This window comes from Passer montanus, unplaced genomic scaffold (genome assembly GCF_014805655.1).
Source record: "Passer montanus isolate IOZ18808 unplaced genomic scaffold, ASM1480565v1 scaffold43, whole genome shotgun sequence".
Classification (NCBI taxonomy): Eukaryota; Metazoa; Chordata; class Aves; order Passeriformes; family Passeridae; genus Passer; species Passer montanus.
In genome coordinates this window covers 2,440,992-2,460,668 of record NW_024369151.1, presented here as the reverse complement: position 1 = coordinate 2,460,668, position 19,677 = coordinate 2,440,992, and the positions used below count along the sequence as shown (strand labels likewise).

Genomic DNA, 19,677 nt, shown 5'->3' with positions numbered 1-19,677 from the left:
GAGTGGAAGGAAAACTCCACTGTTTGCTCCTGGTGTTGGTGAGAGGGAAATAACCATTTACCGGGCTGGAGATTTACCCTGCAGTGTTCAGCGGCTGCAGGAATCCGGCAGGGTTCTGGAGGAGCAGAGAGGTTGGGAACAGCCTGTTCTGGGCGCTCTGCAGCAGCATCCACCACCTCTGCTGCCGAGAGGTCAGGCTCTACACCGTGCCCATGGAAAATCCAACGGGAGCAAGGTGGGACCATCCCCCCCAGGCACCGAATCCAGAGGGGCAGGAGGGCAGGGAGCGAGCACACAGCCTCTGTCAGGCTTGGTTTGACTGCTGTGAGCAGAAAAAATACCCCACATAATCAACTGTTTTAAAAAATGCCTTGTCACAGCCATGGATTGTGGCATCAGAATCATCCAGAAGTCCTGGGAGGGGGAAGGACAGGTATAGAACACTTTGCTCACCATGATGGACTAATGCACTGAAGGCTCTGAAGGCTTGAATAATTTGGGAACTACCTCACCTCACCTCACTGCTGCCATCCCCACCATCCCAGGAGCTGCCTGAAATCACGAGAGTGTTTATTCTCCTCAGCTGTATTCACAGGGAAATCCTTCATCTCCAAGCTGGGGTAGATAATTCATCAGCTCTAGGCAGATAAGCGTTATTTCCATCTCTTCAGTGAGATGTAATTAGCTGGCATGATTAGACTTTATCAGCTGCAATTCTGTACAACTCCAGCACGGCACAGCCTCTGGTGGGAGGGACGTCTGCCAGGTCCCTCAGAGCCCCAGCACGTGGGACAGGCCCAGGACAGGGTGTGACAAAGCCATTTCAGCATCACCTGTGCTGCTGGCACTGGTGGTTTGCTCTCCTGAATCCAGGGGCTTTACCTGGAGCCTCTGCAGAGGGAGATGGGGGAGCAGAGCCGGGAGCTGGGAGCTGAGCCTGCAAAGGGGGATGGATTTAAAGACATCCTCAGGAAGGATGGAGCCAGGAGGGGAGACAGGAGGGCAGTGGGGGCTGTGCCTGCACCTTTTGTGCTCAGGAGGATGGGCTTAGTGCCTGAGGAGGGCCAGGCTGGGCTCCCAGAAAGTGCAACTGGAGAGGAAGGACAAACCATTCCCATCCCCATCCTCCTTGGGCACCCATCAGGGTGGCAGGGATGGAGGAAACCCTGACCAGGAGCACCTTGGGGACAGTGCCCTCTGCATGTGACCATGTGGGAATAAACCAAAATGTGCTGGATAGGAAGGAAAAACTATTCCCATCCTCATCCTCCTCAGGCACCCACTGGGGCAGTGGGGATGAAGGAAACCCCTGAGCCTGCAAAGGGGGATGGATTTAAAGACATCCTCAGGAAGGATGGAGCCAGGAGGGGAGACAGGAGTGCAGTGGGGGCTGTGCCTGCACCTTTTGTGCTCAGGAGGATGGGCTTAGTGCCTGAGGAGGGCCAGGCTGGGCTCCCAGAAAGTGCAACTGGAGAGGAAGGACAAACCATTCCCATCCCCATCCTCCTTGGGCACCCATCAGGATGGCAGGGATGGAGGAAACCCCGACCAGGAGCACGTTGGGGACAATCCCCTCTGCATGTAGCCATGTGGGAATAAACCAAAATGTGCTCACCTGCTGAGTTTTGAGCTCCCAAATGTCCAAATCCAGTCCCAGTACAACCCTCCAAACAACTTCTTTGCTTTCCTGGCCCAAGCTTTAGCAGCTGAGCCTGTCTGTGGCAGCAGCCAGCCTGTGCCAGAAGCTCCCTGCTGTGTCACCACGTGGCACTGTCTGGCGGTGCCAGGACATTGTGCCCATCTATCCTCAGGTGGTTTTGGAGCTCCAAAAGCAGCCTGTGTGTCTGTGTGACAGCCTCCAGGCTCGGCTCACAGGCTATTTCTGTGTGCCACAAACATTCCCTTCCTGTTTGCAAATCAACAATATCAATGCTATTTTTAACCTCTTCATTCAGGTTTTATTTATTTATTTAAGAAACACACCAGTTGGCAAAAGAGGCAGTGATGACTCAGTGCTCCTGTGGATTAATTTTTTAAAAATAAGGCTTTTAAACCACTTACTTGGTTTACTTAGCAGGATTCTGTGTGCACTGCCTAAATCATATCCCATACATTGCATTTTTGGAAGGGATGAAGCTTGGTTTCTAATAATGAAGTTATTTACATGGATAGATATTCCCATTTATTTTCAATTTGAAGGGGGTGGATGCATTTTCAACACCTCTTAAATATCATCACCCCACTAAGACAGAATTTCAAATTAATTCACAGCTAGACTCCTCAGGGATCAGCACTGGGGAAAGTGTTTAAAAGCCTCCAGTGGAACGATTTTCTATTGGAAATGAGATTTTGCTGCAGATAAATTTCCCACAAGGATCCCTTGATACCAGCAGCATTCTGGGCAGGCAAACAAACTGCAAACAAGCCCCTGCAAAGGGTAAAACCTTCTTATGGGGCATCTCAGGGGGAGAAAGAAGGGAAATATTCCAGCTTTGGAATTATTTTCCCATTGAAATGAGTCAGAGGGCTGAGAACAGTGTCGGGATGGAAAAGGCAGATGCACTGCGGGCATCCCTGGGGGCACAGGGTGCTGGGACAAACGCAGGTGGCATCTGGGTGCCACTCGATGTCCTGGTGTTTTTTGACCACAAAGAACAGGGGAGTGTTCGGCTTGGGCAGAGCGTGGCACGGGCTCACCGTGCCCAAAAGGAGAATTCTCGGCTGCAGGGTGGCATCCCCCTGGCACGGCGAGCGGCAGGACCCGCCGCTGTCCCCGGGGGAGGTGGCAGCGCTGCAGGGCAGGGCTGGAGGTGGCAGCAGGGGAGGGGTGTGCCCACCCTGCCGCCCCCTGCCCAGGGCAGCTATTTCAGGAGGATAAACAGGATGCCTCGCTCCCAGCCCGGCCACTTCCAGCCCTCCCTCCCACCGCTCCCGGGTAAACAAGGAAAAGCCTCCCGGAGCCGTTTCCACGCTGGCTGCCCCGCACCGAGCCAAGCGGCTGAGCCGAGCATCGCCCAGCCCAGCCCCGGCTTCCAGAGGTCTGGAAGCATCCAGGGACCCCGAGCGTGCATCCACCTCGGCAGCGACTCCCCGGAGCCGCCCTGCAGCTGGGAACGGCTTCAACTTTCTGGTCACGTCCTCCTTCCTCCTCCTTCCTCCTCTTCCTCGCTCGGTCACACCCCGAGCTGCTGAGAATGACGGCGGCGAGGCCTTTCCTGCCCGCGGATCGTGCCCGGGCAGCGCCGCGGCTCCTGCGCGGCTGTTTCCGCCTGTTGCGCTCGGGAATGGAGCCGCAGCAGCCCCAGAGGAAGGAGGAGCTTTTCCAGCGCTTCCTCCAGCTCCCCGGCTCCCGCCGCTTCCTCCCCGGCCGTGTCCGAGGGGACTCGGCACGATGGCTGGCACATTCCCGGTTGCAGTGTCCCGCTCTGAGTGTGCCCCCTGCTCCGCTCCCGGGAGATGCCAGCCCCCATCCCGGGACAGCTCCTGCGGCTGGGGGGGTTTCAGATCCCCTCCAGCGCTCCCATCCCGTTCTCCGCCGGGCCGGGGAGGCCGAGGGCCCCTCGCTGTGCCCGCACCCCCGGCCGGCTCCCAGCCCGCTCTCCGGTTGGGCACCGAGGCCAGCAGGTGGCACGGAGCCCGGGTGTCGCAATGCCGTGCCAGCTCCGAGCCGGTTTTCCCGGTGGCGCTGCGGGGGGACACCGGGCACTGCCCAGCTCCCGGCTGGGGGCACGGCCCCCTCCCCCATCCTGCCCATCCCCCCCGCCGGGTAATTAGCCGCGCTAATTGCCGGCGGGGGGACACTCGCAGCCTCTCCCCGCGGCCGGGGGCGGCGGGCGGGACGCGGGGCGGTGCGGGAGGAGTGGCCGGGATGGGCCGTGGGGCGCCGTGCTGCCGGGCCGCCTCGAGCTCTGCCTTCTTCCTCCTCCTCCTCCTCCTCCTCCTCCCTCTTCCCTCCTCCTCCTGCCGCTCCTCCCGCCGCCCGGCCCGGCCCGGCTCCGCTCGCCATGGGAGATGTGGTCTCCACGCACCTGGACGAGGGTCGCCGCCAGCACATCGCGGGTGAGCCCCCGGCGCGCCCCCCGCTCCGCTCATCCTGGGGAGACCCCCGGCATCTCCCCATCCCTCCTTCAAGCCCTTTGGGAACCCCTCCGCTCAGTCTTCCCGGGACCCCACGCCTGCTCTTCGCCTCTCTCTCGCTCTATAAACTTTGTGATTTTTAGTTTCCCCGCGGTTTTGCCTCGGCACGGCTCGGGGGGTACCCGAGGTGCCTCCCAAATGAAAGGCTGCCTTGTGCCGGGGTGTTTGTGTTGGCGGCGGGGCTCGGGGACCCCTGGGGCTGCGGGGAGGGCAGAGGGAATTGGGCTCGGGGGGATGCTGGAAGCGCAGGGACACCGCTGTCAGCACGGGCACTGCGGGCGCTGGCTGGCAGAGGAGCCTCATCCCCCTTCACAGCGCCGGGAGACCCTTAGGAAACCCCCCCTCCGAGGCTCTGCGCTGCTTGCACCCCTGGCTGGCTCCAGGCAGGACACAGCAGTGCCCCCGGCAGCTCCGTGGCACCGGCAGGGTGACAATGGGGTCATTGAGAGCCCGAGTGTCCCGGGGCGGCGGCGCCGCGCCCCCGGCTCGGGATGCGCGCCCGGAGCTGCCCGGGGAGCGCGGGGTGACGGCTCTGCACGGCAGGACCGTGTGAGGCCGTGGCTGGGGGCTCAGCGCTGCTAACTGGGGTCTGTGGTGACACCCCTGACCCCTGTGAGCGGGGTCACCCCCTGTCGCCGTGCCGGGCTCCCGCAGGCCACTTTGCGTCACTCGTGATGCGGGCGCTTGGCTCCCCGGGGCTTCTGAGCGGGCAGGACGTGACCTCCGAGCCCTTTCATGTTCCAGCTTTGGTTTCAGTCCCCAGGCTGGCAAAACCTCGTCTCCAGTGGGTGAAGCCACCCCCGCAGCAGCGGGTGTCACAGCCGAGGGTGGCTTCGAGCTGGACCTTGTGCGTCTGGCCGGCAGCTCAAGGGCTGGGCAGCGCCCATGGTTTGGAGGTGGCTCCGCCGTATCGCTCCTCTGTCGCGGCCATAAAGCCGCGGGAGTGGCTCTGAAGTCCTTTTGTCCCCAAGGGCTCTGGGAGAAGAGCTGCTGGAGCTGCCGTGGGGCTGGCACAGGGACGGCTGTCTCGCCGTGCAGCCCATCCGCCCTGCCAGGCCCCATCCTGGCAGGAATGCTTACGTGGTATGCGGCTCAGCAGGACGCCAGCAGGTTTCTGAGCTTTGAAGGAGAGCTTGGAACTCGCTCTGGGGTTTTCATCTTGCATTAGTTAAAGCTCAGCCCGGCTGAGCACCGGGTCGGGGCTGCCTGTGGCGTGTTTGGATCCAAAGCACATCCTGAATTTCTCTGGAACTTGCTGAGATTGTCTGTGCACAGATAGCTCCCCGTGCAAGCCCCTGTGATCCTAATCCTGAAGAATAACAAGGAGAAGCCTGGCTGGGTTTCCTGTGCAGGAATCTGTCTCTGCTGGGTCAGGGACTGGGTGTTTGCAAGGCCAGGCTGGATGGCTGCACCCTGCCAGGGGCTGAGCTCTTAGCCCGGGGTGGGATTTAACCCATGCTTGGGGACTGCAGAGAGCTTGTCATGGGAAAAAGTTTTCATGAGGAAAAAAAAAAAAAAAGATTTCTTGAGGAAGATTCCTGTGGAGGAGGATTATGGAGACTGTGCTGGGACATGTCCATGCCATGCTGGGTGAGCAAGGGGGACACACACCTGTACTGGGACACCTCCCTGGGAGAGACTGGGGCAAACTGGGTTCCTGGAGCACCTCTGTGCTCCTGCCAGGGCTCCTGGCTAGCTGGGGAGCCCCCGGAGCTGGGAGGGGCTGGAGCCCAGCAGGCAAGGCACGACTTGCTGTCAGGCATGCAAAGCAACGTGGCGGGGAAAACTCCGGGTTTTCCTGCCTAGCTCGGCCTGTTCTCCACTGCTGCTGCCCCAGGAGGGATCCAGCCCTTCTCCAAGCAGCTTTTCCCAGTTGTCCTCCCAAATCTGGGGGGTTTGGATGTGCTGCCCAGGCCCCCATGCCCCCAGGCTGCTGGAGGGACAGGAGCTCCTTGGGTTTGGCAGTGCTTCCCGAGGTTGCAGCCCCTGAGAGCAGCAGAGCTGCTGGGGAGAGCCTGGCCCAGACCTGTGCCCCTCCTGGGAATGGGGTGAAGCAGGAGGGAGGTGGCACCAGCCCTGCCATGCCCACAGTGCCCAGGCTGGGCAGGTGCCATGCCCTGTCCCAGCCCATTTGATGGTGGCTGTGTGAGGCTCGTGCCAATGGCTCCCAGAAGTCATGAGCCACACGTGTGACTTGGGTGGCTCAGGAGCAGGGTCTTTCCTCCCAGCTGGGGCTGGAGGGCTCCAGGCAGTCCCAGAGGCAGGTCCCTGCCAGCTTCGGGGCTGTCAGGGCAGCCAGGTGTGTGATGCACAGGTGTGATCCTGCATTCCCTTCTGCAGGGTCTCTCTGACCCGTGCTCCCTCCTGCCACCCTGCTCTGCACATCTTCCTGCCTGAGTCAGCCAGTTTGTTTGTCAACACCCTTCGGCTGCTCTCCTCCTCCTCCTCCTCCTCCTCTTCCTCCCTGATGTGGGTTGGGAGTTGTTCCCAAGCTGCTCTGTGGGCTGGGGCAGGGACTGGCTCACCCTCCTTGTGCAAGGATGCCCAGCGTGGGCACCGTCACCTGGGCACCCCAGGGTGGCAGGGATGGGTGTCCTGGGAAGCCAGGGTGTCACTGGGTGGAGTTTTGCAGTGTTCTCTCATACCCAGGGCAGTGGGTGCTCTCAGCATGGGACTGGATGAGCTCTTCCCTCATGCTGGAATCATGGTGCTTCCCTGGAGCATCCCATGGTCCCCTTCTCCTGGGGGCTGAGCTGAAGCAGGGCTGGCAGCAGCTCTGGGTGGAGCTGCTGGTCCTGAGCCCAGGGGTGCCAGCACCCAGGGGTGCAGCAGGAGCCCCTGGGTGCCATCCTGGGTGAGTGCCAGCACCCCGGGGTGCAGCAGGAGCCCCATGGTGCCATCCTGGGTGAGTGGCAGCACCCAGGGATGCATCAGGAGCCCCTGGGTGCCATCCTGGGTGAGTGACAACACCCAGGGAGGCAGCAGGAGCTGCTGGATGTCTCCACGGCAGAGGGATGTGGGGGTGGGTGGCAGCACAGGGAGGGTCCCTGGGAGCTCACACCTTGCTCTGGCATCTCCGGGAGTCACCAGCCCGTTAATTACGGGGTGAAGCAGCTGCTAATTTCGGGGTAGGACTTCCACAGGCAGCAGCCCACGCGGAGGTGACACCGAGCCTCATCCCTGGGGCGGGACCTGCAGCCTCCCTGCTCCAAGGAGCCTTGTCGGGATGGGATGGGATCCATGGGATGGGATCCATGGGATGGGATGGGATGAGCTGGGCTGCAGGGCCAGCTCCAGAGGTGCCTGGCAAACGCCAGAAGGCACCAGGCTGTGGCGTGCCCCGGGGGTGGAGGCTGCTGGCTGCAGGAGGAGGTTCGCTGTGGCTTCCCTAAGCGTGACACTCATTTCCCAGCCTTTGCCACAGCTCAGCCCCAGCCGGTGTGGGAGGTGGAGGCTGCCGGGCTCTGGGGTTGGTCTTGCGGCTGCAGCCCTCACCCTGCCCCGGGGGGAGCCGTGCAGGGAGGCTCCGAGGGCGCTGCAGCCGTGGAGAGATTTCTCCCAATGAAACGTGTGTCTTTCATCGCCAAATAAATAACTCCCCTGGCATGTCAGGGCTCCCTGCCAGCGGCGAGGGCTGGTTCTGGCAAGCTGGGGCTTTACCTGCAGCCGTCGTGTCGGGGCACGGGGCTCTCGGAGCCAGCGTGTCGGGGCAGGGGACACGGCTCTGGTGGCCTTGCCACGGGAGCGCTGCCGGCCGTGCCCCGCTCAGCCCCGGGGCAGGAGCTGCCTTCCCTCGGGAGGGCTTCCCCTGCCTCCCCCGGGCGGGTTTAGCCAGAGGCTGGGCTGGAGCAGGCTGGGACACGCAGGGAGGGGATCCCTGTCTGCCGGGGAGCAGCAGCGCTGGGACAGGAGGAACAGCCGGGGTGGCAGCTCAGAGCTGTCCTCGGGCCAGCCCGGGGGGAGAAAAACACCCCCAGAGCAGGACACCTCCACAGCAGTATCAGACGCCCCAAAACCCACCACAGGGATGTTGGATTAAGCCCTTTTCTGGCCTAGATTATACCCTTTTCTGACCCAGAGATGGGGCAACTGAGAGCCATTTTAAAAGCTTTAATTCTATTTTTAGTCTCATGTGAAAGGTGAGACAATACAGATTTTATAATTCACACCATCACAATCAGAAGCTATTTCCTAATTACAATGCATTATTAAGTGTTTCTTGGCCTATCACCTTTAGCCACACCATGCTGTAAATGCCTTAAAGCTCTACAAATTCTCTCCAAATCCATTTCCCACCCAAGGACACAGCCAGGAGCTGGGATTTCCCAAGGCTTTGCCTCCCCTCCTCCCCAAATCACTGCAGGGGCTGGCTGAGAGCTCAGAGGGGCTCGGTGCCCCTTGGCACAGCCCCTGCCAGCCCCAGCCAGGCTCCTGTGCCTCCCCTTTCCAGCAGGAAGCAGGGCTGGAGGGATGCAGGGCTGTTCATGCAGGGGCACTTCACGGGCCAGGGTGTCTTCACACCTCTCCAGGAGCTGCTCTGCCCCTGCAGGACCCAGCAATGCTCCTACCACCCAGTTTTTGGGGAGTGTCACCTCCTGCTGGGGCTGCAGCCCCCAGAGCCCATCTGCTGAGGTCCCCAAGCAGGGGCCGTGTCCCCTCCCCAGCTGTGGAGCCTTGTCCCCTGCCTGGACGTGCCTGCATGGCTCCGTGGAGAGCCCAGTGTGGGGCCAGGAGGGGAGGAAGGGGCAGAGCAGAGCAGTCCTTGCTTCCTCCCAGCCTCCTGGACCGGCAGGGGAGGAAGGAATAAAACTCCACCTTTTCCCCCTTTTCAAAGAGAAAGAGCAGCGACATTTGACACAGGTCCCAGCTCTGGCAGAGCACAGTGCCCTTCTCCCTGCCTCCCTGCCCTCTGCCATGCCCTCCTGCCCTGCTTTGTCTCCTTCTGCCCTTCTCTGGCAGGGATCTCTGGGGAATTCCTCTGGGGAGCTCGGACCCCTTCACCAGGGGCGTCCCTGATGGGATGTGCAGGATGGATGGGACACTGCCCCGGAGGTGACAGAGGCCTGGGACAGGATCTCACCCATCTCCCACTGTGCTGCTGGCTCTGGGGCACAGGACACTCGTCCTGGCTTCCTTTCTCCTGAGCTCTGCTCAGCCCCTTGAGAGGTTTTTCTGCCCAAAGCTGGGGTGAGCCAGCTCCCAGACCCCAAAATTGTGGTGGCTCAGTATCCTGTGGGATGGGTATGGAGGAGCTGGACACAGGACCCTCCCCAGCCGCAGGGAGGGAGCTCCAGGACAGCTCCAGGACAGGGTCAGCTCTGTTTTCTTCAAATCCCTCGAGGTTGGGTTGTTTTTTAGATGCACATAAAAATCTTTGTTTGGTCTCTTCCCCTGGGGCTGGATTGGGTTTCCCACTGGCGCTGTCCAGCTGGGCACAGGGACAGTGTGCCAGGTTCAGCCCCTCTCCTGGGGCTGGGCATGAGGGGACACAAGGGACACAGCCCTGGGACATCCCAGAGCAAGGACAGCCCAGCCCAGCTGGGGGAGATGGCCAAGTTTGCCGTGTCCCCTTTACTGTGGGGACCTCAGCTCCCCGTCCCCAGCTGGCAGGGGATGGCAGGAGGGTGTGGATGCCAGTGCACACCTGGCTCAGCTGGGATTGGCTCGGCTCAGCTTGGCATGGCTCAGCTTGGCTCGGCTTGGCTGGGTTTGGCTCGGCCGGGCCGGGCTCAGCTGGGCTCGGCTCAGCACGGCGGGATTGCGCCATTCCCAGGGATGGATGCAATGCGGCCCGGCCGGTGCTGGGGGATGAGCCGGGCCTTATCTGGGTGGTGCTGGGTCCCACCCTGCTGTGGGGACAGCCAGAGGGGTGGCAGCTCTTCTCCACCCTACCCGGGTGCTGGTGGCACCCAGGGGGACACAGGACACGTGGGGTGGTGTGGCTGTGGCCAGGATGAGGGCAGTGCCTGCTGGTCTAGCTCGGGGTTTGGGGTTGGTGTTCAGCATGGTTTCATGCTCCATCCTCCCACACCACCTGCCTGTCCAAGGGACATATCCTGGCAGTCCTGGGACTGCAGTCACCTCTGCTGGTGGCACTCTGGGGTGGCTTTAACCCACCTGAGGCCACCTGGCTTTGCAGCACTGCCTCAAAGGCTGCTCCAAGGGCAAAGGGGTTTGCAGGTTGGCTGTGGGCAGGGATCTCCTCCTGCCCCATCCCTCGGATGTGTTTGGGCAGGGAGGCTCAGGGCAGGCCCTCAACGCAGCCCCGAGAGCTGCTGGGAGCCGCGCTGCATTTGTTATTTGTTATTTATTTGTTATTCACGGCACATTCCTCACACGCACAGCCCCTCGCTGCCCTGTTCCAGGAGCAGCAGGACGCCGGCATCCATGGCAGAGGAAAATGCCGCGGGCCCTAGGCCGTGTCCTGGCGGGCCGCGGTGACCCGGGCCCCGGGAAGGGGCTGGCCCTGGCTCGGGGGCTGCGGAGAGGAGCAGCGGTGTCCAAAGGAGCAGCAGAAGGTGGGCAGAGCTTGCCCGAGGGTGGCGGTGTCCGTGTTTTTCAGCTGTTCGGAGCCTGAGGAGCTGCCGCGCTTGGCCCCGGAGCCTCGCAGGGCCTGCCGGGGGCCACGGCTGTGTCCGGGCAGGCCGGGCTGGGCTGGGAGGGCAGGGCGAGGTGCCAGAGATGGGCTGGGCGCTGCAGGGTGGGCACAGAGCCCTGGGGACACCCAGGGGTGCCGGCTGGCCGGGGGACACTGCCGGGATGGGGCACCGCGGGCAGAGCCGTGTCCCCGGCAGGTGCCCCAGCCCTGCGCTGGCACCACGGGCGCTTCTGACTCATCTGGGGGCAGAGCCCGGCATGGCTCAGGCAGGGCGAGAGAGGATCAACCGGTTCAGGCCTGGCCCCAGCTGGTTTCTCCGGCGGGGCTCCGCCGCCTCATCCCTTCCTGCTGCTCAGCCCACCCTTCCCAGCGCGGTGAGTCACAGGGCAACCCGAGCGTGAGTGCTGCCTGCCCACCCCCGGCCCTGCTCAGCTGCTTTCGGGCAGTGCCTGCTATTCTGAAAATGTTCCCCATGGATTTTGGCGTGCTGCTGGAGCCTGGCAGTGCCCCTGTCCTGCCAGCTCCCTGGTGCTGAGCGGTGCCTGGCATCAGAGCAGCTTCTGCTCCCCACTTGTCAGTCGAGCTCAGCCCCAGTCCTGACAGCAGCAGGAATACCCGGGTGGGTTTGGGTGGGTTTGGGTGAAGGATGTGTTTGGGTTCAAGGAGGTCAGAGGGGAAACTCTGCCAGTTTTCGCTCTCCCCACTTTGCTTTCCGTGTTCCAGCCTCTCCTGGTTTGTATGACAGGGGGAAATACCAAGAGCTGCTGGGTCAGCCCCCGGGTTTGGCCCTGCTCAGGAACAGAACCTCCCCCAGCCCCTGCTCTGTCCCAGTGCCCCCGGGTGAGGAACTGGTGCCAACTTCCCCCAGTGCTGGCACCTCCTCGGGATGCTCAGCTGGGCTGAGTCAGGCCCCTGTGAAGGAGTTTGTGTTTCTGGGTGGAAATGAGCTCACATCCAAATTCCCGAAACCCTAAACTGCTGGCTGGGGCTTAACCCTTTGGGTGCCCCGTTGGCTCTGCAGGATTCCTGTGCCCCATCCACAGTGGCACTGTTCCTTGTGCTGCTGCTCAGCCTGCCTGGAGCCATCTCCTGCTGTCAGTCTGTCCCAAATTCCTGCTGGGATGAGCCAAGAGAGTCCCTGGCCGTGGGTCCTCCTGTCTGGGTGCTGCTTGTGGGGTGCCCTGGGCACCTCATCTGTGGCATCCTGTGCCCCCATCCATGTGTGCACCCCATCCTCACCGTGCAGTGCCTCAGGGGATGCCCCCACACCCTGTCTGCATAATGCCAGGATTTGGGACAGGGCATGGCCAAGGGACAGTGGGAACAGCCAGGGTGTGCCTGGAGCAGGCAGCAGAGAGAGCCCCAGTGAGAGGAGTGACCTGGGGACAAGCAGTGGCATCAGCCTCCCTGCAGTGGCTTTGTTTCCCTTTCTGGAAGAGCCACCCAGGCCATCGCTGGCCCTGTCAGTGCCACCGTGGTGCTTGTCCCTGTCAGTGCCACTGCTCTGGAGCCTGTGCTCCCCCCAGCAGCCCGCCCCCGCTCACTAATCATTTACGGGCTAAATTAGTAATTAACTCCTCCCCCAGCAGCCTGGGCAAACTGGCCAGGCCAGCACACACTGCCCACGGGTCACCTGTCCCACCACGTCACGGGCCACCAGCACCATGCACAGAGGGACTGTCCCAGGGCAGGGAGCCCCAGCACAGGGACATGAGGATGTGACCTCCTGTGTCTGCTCCTGACTGCCCTGCAGGCACATCCCTGTCACCTCCCTGGTAGGGGGACAGGGGACACAGCTTGGGGCCAGGGGAGTGTGGCTGTCCCACAGGGCTGGAGCCAGCCAGGCCCTGCCCTCCCAGCCCAGGGCTTCTGCTTCAACAAGCTGCTTTGGCCTTTTTGTTTCTCTTAATTTTTTCTGAACCAAGAGAAAAATTCCCTGCCTTGGGGGAGGCATCCCTGTGGCATCCACAGGGGTTTGGGCACCCTGCTGCAGCCCCTGCTGTCACTCCACTCCTGGGACAGTGTGTGACAGGGATTGGGATGGGATGAGCTTTGAGCTCCCTTCCAACCCAAACCAATCTGTTATTCCATGATTTTCCATCATGCCAGGGCCTTCTGCAGAGGGCTGGCTTCCAAAGGCACCTCAGCCCCTGCACAGATGTGGGGGCAGTGGACACTGAGGGCTGTGGGTGCCAGAGGGGATGTGGCCTGGAGGAGGATGCAGGAGTTGCCCCTGGGGTTGGCCAGCTGCCCCTCCCGGGGCTGTGTGAGCCCTCGGGGGTGGGTGGGTGTGTGTTGGAGGAGAGAAGGGCCTGGGAGGTCTCCAGGGACCTCTGAGGGGGCCACAAGGAAGCCAGAGAGGGATTTACATCAGGAATTGTAGTGGCAGGACAAGGGGGAATGGATTAGGTGTTATATAGGGAAGGTGTTATATATAATTAGGTGTCATATAATTAGGTGTTATATAGGGAAGAAATCCTTCCCTGGGAGGGTGGGCAGGCCCTGGCACAGGGTGCCCAGAGCAGCTGTGGCTGCCCCTGGATCCCTGGCAGTGCCCAAGGCCAGGCTGGACAGGGCTGGGAGCAGCCTGGGACAGTGGGAGGAGTGGCTGGGGTGGCACTGGATGATCTGTAAGGTCCTTCCAGCCCAAACCAGGTCCTTCCCTGCTGCTGGGTGTGCCTGTGCTGCTGCTGCCCCTCAGCCCCAGAGCTCTGCTCCCACTGCCTTGGGGAGCAGCTGCCCAGCTCTGGGGACACACCTGGGCTCAGCCACGTCCCTGTCCCCATCAGCTCTGTCCCACCAGGGACACGCAGCATCCCCTGATACCCCTGTAGGTCCTGGGTGTGCTGAGCAGAGCAAGAATGAGGAGGAGGAGGAAGGACAAGGAAATTTTGGCCAAACCTGTGCAGGACTGACCTCCCCATGGCTGGATCTGCTGACTGGGCTGCCCAGGGCCTGGGCTGTTTCCAGCAGCACTCCCATTTCACATGATCTCAAGGGCAATGAGGAAAATGAGCTCTGGACACACTGTGGTGCTGGGGGGGCTCTCTGTGAGCCTGGGGCTGTGGCGTGGGCTCCTGGAGCTCTGCTCTTCCCACCCTGCTGGAACAGCCTGCAGGCAGCAAACGCAGCAGGGAGGGAAGGGCAAGGTCAGGGCTGGGCTGCAGGTGATCAGGGCTCTGGGTCACCCCTGCAGCTCCTGGGTTGCTTTTCCCTCACCCCTTACAGCTGGGGCTGGCTCTGGTCAGATGGAGGTGGGGAGCAGAGCTGGCTGCTGCCTCAGTGTTGTCTGTGCTGGAGAGATCCAGAGGGGGCACGGAGCTGCTCCAGGGCTGGAGCCCCTCTGGAGCCAGGCTGGGAGAGCTGGGGGTGCTCACCTGGAGAGGAGAAGGCTTCAGGGACAGCTCAGAGCCCCTGCCAGGGCATAAAGGGGCTCCAGGAGAGCTGGAGAGGGACTGGGGACAAGGCATGGAGGGACAGGACACAGGGAATGGCTTCAGTCTGACAGACAGTGGGGTTAGAGGGGGCTTAGGGAATTAGGAATTGTTCTCTGGGAGGGTGGGCAGGCCCTGGCACAGGGTGCCCAGAGCAGCTGTGGCTGTCCCTGGATCCCTGGCAGTGCCCAAGGCCAGGCTGGACAGGGCTGGGAGCAGCCTGGGACAGTGGGAGGTGTCCCTGCCATGCCAGGGGTGGAAGGAGATGATGTTCAAGGTCCCTTCCAGCCCAGAGCAATCCCTGATTCCGTGTGTGGGGCTGATTATGGGGCTGGAGATGCTTCCAAGGGCAGGACACAGCCAGCCCAGGCAGCTGGACCAGCTTGGACAGTTTGCCTTTGGAATCCTGAAGGCAAAACCCACCTCCTGCCCTGGCTCAGGGGAACCAAGAGCCAGCAGGGCTGCCCTGGCCGGGCCGTGACCCCTGAGCACGCGAGGGCTGTGCCTGCCCTTGGGCACTGACTGCCCCGGGGCTGTGCCCTGCCCGTCACCCTGCCCTGGGTGACAGCTCTGCTCACGGGGCTGGGCAGGAGAGGAGCCTCCTCTCCCGGCTGGTTTCAGCCACAGGAGCCTCAGGCTCAGCTAGACAGGGACACACCTGTGCTCCCTGCTCTGTCCCTGTGCCCTGCTGTGCCCACAGCACAGCCTGCCTGGGTGATGCCAGCACCGTGTGGGGGCCCTGGGGACCTGGCAGGGAGGGCTGGAGCGTGGCTGGGAGCTGCTGTGGTCTGCCTGAACCCTGTCCTTGCTGTGTCCTTGCCACCCCACCCCGTACCCCGCCCTGTTTGGGGTTTGGGTGCTCTCTGTGCCCTCTGGGCTGTGCAGCCCCTTCATGTCCCTGCTGCTGGAGCCACCACGTGTGCCTGAGTCACCGAGAGGCAGCAGGGGGGCTGGGGACAGAGCAGCTCTGTCACCAGAGGTGCTGACACAGGGATCCTGCCGAGCCAGGCGTCGGTGCTGCCGCTGCTCTTGGAACCCCACAGTGGCTTCCCCCTGCCAGGAGCCAGCGGGACGTGCCAGGGCCTGTGCCAGCCCAGCCGCCCCTCTGGGTGTGCCAGGACGGGGTGGTGGCAGGGGCAGGGTGTGGGTGCTGGTCCCAGAGCAAACAGGGGTGTTGGGAAAGCACTGGGGGGGTGGCTGCCAAAGACATGGGGCCCTGGCAGGTCCCTGCGGTGCTCCTGTGTGCCAGAGCGCTTTGTGGCTGGCTGAGCACACACCCAAGTAGTGTTGGCTGCGGGGTCCCTGCCCTCCTCTGCCCTGACAGAGGGGTCTGAGGACAGGTGACAGTTTGGGGGCTGTGTCCCCTCTCCCCAGACCCCTGCAGCTCTTGGCTGCTCATGGAGGGACAGCCACTCGTGGGTGGCTTTGGCCTTTGGTGAGCTGGAGCACAGGGTGCTCTCTGTAGCCCTCAGTGCTCCCTTGTGCTGGCAGGGAATGCTCTGCACAGCCCCCAGCTCTTCGGGGAGGCTTTGCTCAGCCTGCTGAGGAGCCAGGGCGCGGCTGAGGCAGTTCCTGAGGGTGACACATCAGCCCTGCCAGGGTGTCCAGATGTGAGGGGTCAGGGTGGGCAGCATGGGCACCCACGCTCTGCTCAGGCACAGCCCCCCACTAGCTCTCCACTGTTATGCCACCTCCAGAGGTCCCTGTCCCTCTTGTTCCCCTGGCCTTGCCACCAGGGCTACCAGGCAGGGAGCATCAGTGGCCCCAGCATCCCCCCAGCACCCCAGCGTGTCCTGCTGAGCCTGGGGAGATTTACTCACCTCGGATGTTTGACTGCAAGTCTTGTTCCAACCTCTGCAAATAATTGACTTTTGCTTTTCCATTTACTTAAACCCTCCTAATTGGCCCTGCTGTTAATCAGGGAAGAATGAGTGACTAAGCCGTCTCGCCTGCCCGGGGACTGGGGGCTCCTTTTTTCCCATGGACTGAAAGGAAATGAAACCTCAAAACGTCCTTTCCAATCCCAGCTGTCTGCATGGCTGCCCAGAGCCCTGGCCAGAGTCACACAGCCTGGGAGACAGGAATTGCAACAGCGGTGCTGTGTGGAGGCCAGGAGGACTGGCCAAAATCCAGGCTGAGCAATTCTGAGAGGGATGAGCTGGGGTGTGTGTCTCACCCTTTGCTGTGAATTTTTTCTATTTTGGGGGGTTCACCCTGGCACAACGTGCTGCTGGTCTGTGGTTTGCTCCCGTGGCTGGCAGTGCTGGCATCTCCTCAGGGATGGGTTTATCCCTCCTCGGGCAGCATTTTCCTCTGCAGCTGCTCATCCCGTGGGGATTTGCAGCACCCTGCAGCAAAGCTGCTCCTTGTGCTGCCTTGGCTGCCAGTGCAGCTCCGGGTTGGCTCCTGCAGGAGATTTTGGCTCCTGCTGCAGATTTTGGCTCCTCTTGGAGGTTTTGGCTCCTGCTGGAGGTTTTGGCTGCTGCCAGGCTGTGCCAGGCTGGTGTGGGGGCTGTTTAGTCTGGGTTTGTGCCCCCAGCATCGTGCTGGCTCCAGCGCTGGGATGCAAAGCCAGGACCTGTCCTCCCCGCGCCCATCACCAGCGCTCTGGCCAAGCCTGAGCTGTCAGAAATTGTTGGAGGAGACTCAAATTCTTCATTTTTCACAGGCTCTGGGGCAAAGTTGACTGGGGAGTTCAAAGTCGAGGCCCTGTGTGCCAAAAGCAGCTCAGAGTGGAGTTGTTTCTGCAGCCTTGGGATGCTTCAGGATAGGGTTTTGGTGTGGGACCCCCGTGTGGGGTCTGGGGCAGGGGCGGGGAGGTGCTGGGTGGGTCAGGGTGCCCAAGGGGCTCCTCTGGCCACATTGTGGGGGGCAAAGCCCCGTCCCTGCTGCTGGGGGTGGGTTTGCAATGTGCCCCCACCCCCTGCATCCGGGGCTGCTGGGGAAGGGGCTGCCTGTGGGATGGAGGGGATCTCACCCCACTGTGGGGTGCAGGGGGGTACCTGGCAGCTCAGGCCTTCCCAGCACCTTGGACTCATCCCAGATTGGAGTTTGGGGTCCTGGTGGGGGTCCCTGCCTCACGTGGGTGAGTGTGGGGGGTCCAGGCTGTCCTTGTCCCTCACCCCGACCCCAATCCCAGCCCTGCAGCAGCACACCTGGGAGCCCCTTTGTGGGGGCACAGTGGGGTCGGGGGGAGCTAGTCATGTTGGGGCTGGGGAATGGGGGGCTCACCCCAGCCCCAGCCAGCTGAGGTGGCCAGAGCAGGGCCAGGAGCTGCACAAGGCACAGGAAGCCCCGGCACCGCCGGAATCAGCTCAATGTCAGGAATTTCCTGCCGGGGAGAGGAATCCATGAAATTAATGTGAAAGGCCAAAAAAAGAGATCATCCTGGCCCTGAATCAGGCCCTGGGCTGCACAGGGAGGGCAGAAGGCAGCGGGTTCTGCTGGGGTCCCTCCACCAAAAGCTCTTCCAGTATTGTGTGTAAACTAGGACGCTGAATAATTGATTAATATTATTAAATAGAAGTTCTTTATTGTTTATATTACATACACCTTTATAGATTTTATAAATTACTAAGATTACACTTCTTGATTGGTGTTTTCATTTTGTTCTTTTGTTTTCTGCCTTCATTTTTTAGTGGTTGTGATTGGTTACTGTGTAGGTGTTCTACAGTCTTATGTTATTTAGTTCTTGGGGTCTTGGTATGCAGTCTCTCAGCTTCTTTCTTATTTTAGTACAGTTTATGTATTAGTAACTTTGATGAATTTTAGGGTGCTTTGAGAACAGTTACAGACAGCGTGGCTGGTGCACACTGAGGCCTGAGCTGTTCAGATATCCTGTTATATTGCAGCGGGGTGCTGGGGAGGGGTCTGGGGGCTCTGAGGGGCTCAGAGCCCACAGCCAGCCCATGCCTGACGTGGCTCTGCTGTCCCTTTGCAGAGAGGACGGGGAAGGTGCTGGGCGAGTTCTGCCGGTGCTACCAGGAGCAGTTTGGGGTCGCTCTGTTCAACAGCGTCCGCTATGAGATCGAGGGCGCCGGGGGCCCGCAGGCCCAGCTGCTGCACCGCAAGGTGAGCCTTGTCCCTGTCCTTCCCCTGCAAGGTGAGCCTCGTCCCTGCTCCCTGTCCTTCCCACAAGGTGAGCCTCAGCCCAGCTCCCTGTCCTTCCCAGTGTAAGGTGAGGGCTCATCCCAGCTCCCTGTCCTTCCCACTTCAAGGAGAGCCTCAGCCCAGCTCCCTGTCCTTCCCAGTGTAAGGTGAGGGCTCATCCCAGCTCCCTGTCCTTCCCACTTCAAGGAGAGCCTCAGCCCAGCTCCCTGTCCTTCCCAGTGTAAGGTGAGGGCTCATCCCAGCTCCCTGTCCTTCCCACTTCAAGGAGAGCCTCAGCCCAGCTCCCTGTCCTTCCCACAAGGTAAGGCTCCATCCCAGCTCCCTGTCCTTCCCACTTCAAGGTGAGCCTCAGCCCAGCTCCCTGTCCTTCCCACAAGGTAAGGGCTCATCCCAGCTCTCTTTCCTTCCCACAGCAAGGTAAGGGCACCATCCCCAGCTCGGGGACCCCTCAGTGCCCAGAGAGCCCTGAGCAGATGTGCCAGGCAGTGTCCTGCTGCTCCTGGGTGTGAGTGCTGCTCCCAGCTGGGCACATCCCTAGGGGGGAACAGGAAACCCGTGGCAGGTGACCCCAGAGGTGGCTCTGGGTCTGACTGCAGCAGCCACGTGTGTCCTGCCTGGCTAAAGGGATGGGATTGGTGCTGTGGCTCTGTGGGATCCTGCCTTCCCACTTCCCCTCCCTCAGGCGGGGCTGCTCACAAGCTGACATGGCTTGGGGACCTCCCTGGGGTGGTTTTCTTGGGGTGCTGCCTGGCCAGGTTGGGGGAGCTGCTGTCCTTGAAAGCAGGAAAGGATGTGATTGCACATGGCCACAGGCTTAGCTTTTATCTGCAGCTTGAAGGGGTGGCTCTGCTAAGGAATCTGGGCAATGCCTCCCTGAGCTCAGCCTCAAGCCCTGGGTGCTCACAGAAGCCGTGTCCCTGACCCACCCATGGAGGTGACACCTTGCCCAGGCACCAGGACGTGCCCCATCTCCTCAGGGACCTGCCTGGGTGTGGGTGTGTCAGAAAAAACAAAGGAGTGGAGGTTCCTGGTGTCCTCAGCACCCTTGGGCTCCACAGATACCTTCAGCCCCCCCGGGAGGTGCCTCCATCCCCAGGTTGGTTGCTTCATCCAAAAGCTCCAGCAAGCAGCCCAGGAATGTCTGAGGGACAGCAGCGAGGTCGGGAGGTCAGGGACACTGCAAGTCTTGGAAAAACCCCTTGTAGAAATAGAAATTCCTCCTGCTCAGTGTCCTGTCTGCTGCCCAGCCCTTCCAGGGTCCTGAGAGTGCCACTGGGATGTCCCATGTGCTGCCCAAGCCTTTCCAGGGACACAGCAGTGCCACTGGGATGTCCCAACACTCCAGACACCACAACAGTAATGGATGGGCATTTCCAGCTGCACTTTGTGCCTCCAAAC

General features: G+C 61.4%; 1 protein-coding gene across 3 annotated transcripts in view; it reads left to right on the top strand.

The window, feature by feature from the left end:
• Positions 1-3,670: 3,670 nt before the first annotated feature.
• The window catches only part of NIBAN2 (niban apoptosis regulator 2), a 32,681-nt gene continuing 16,674 nt past the window's right edge, over positions 3,671-19,677 (top strand). For 2 of the 3 annotated variants that reach the window (XM_039720025.1, XM_039720024.1), the window contains exons 1-2: positions 3,671-4,059; positions 18,110-18,240. In XM_039720025.1, the coding sequence (XP_039575959.1) occupies positions 4,005-4,059; positions 18,110-18,240 (186 nt within the window). In that variant the 5' untranslated portion in view covers positions 3,671-4,004. The remainder of the gene's footprint in view (positions 4,060-18,109; positions 18,241-19,677) is intronic. The other variant, XM_039720026.1, reaches the window with a different exon arrangement.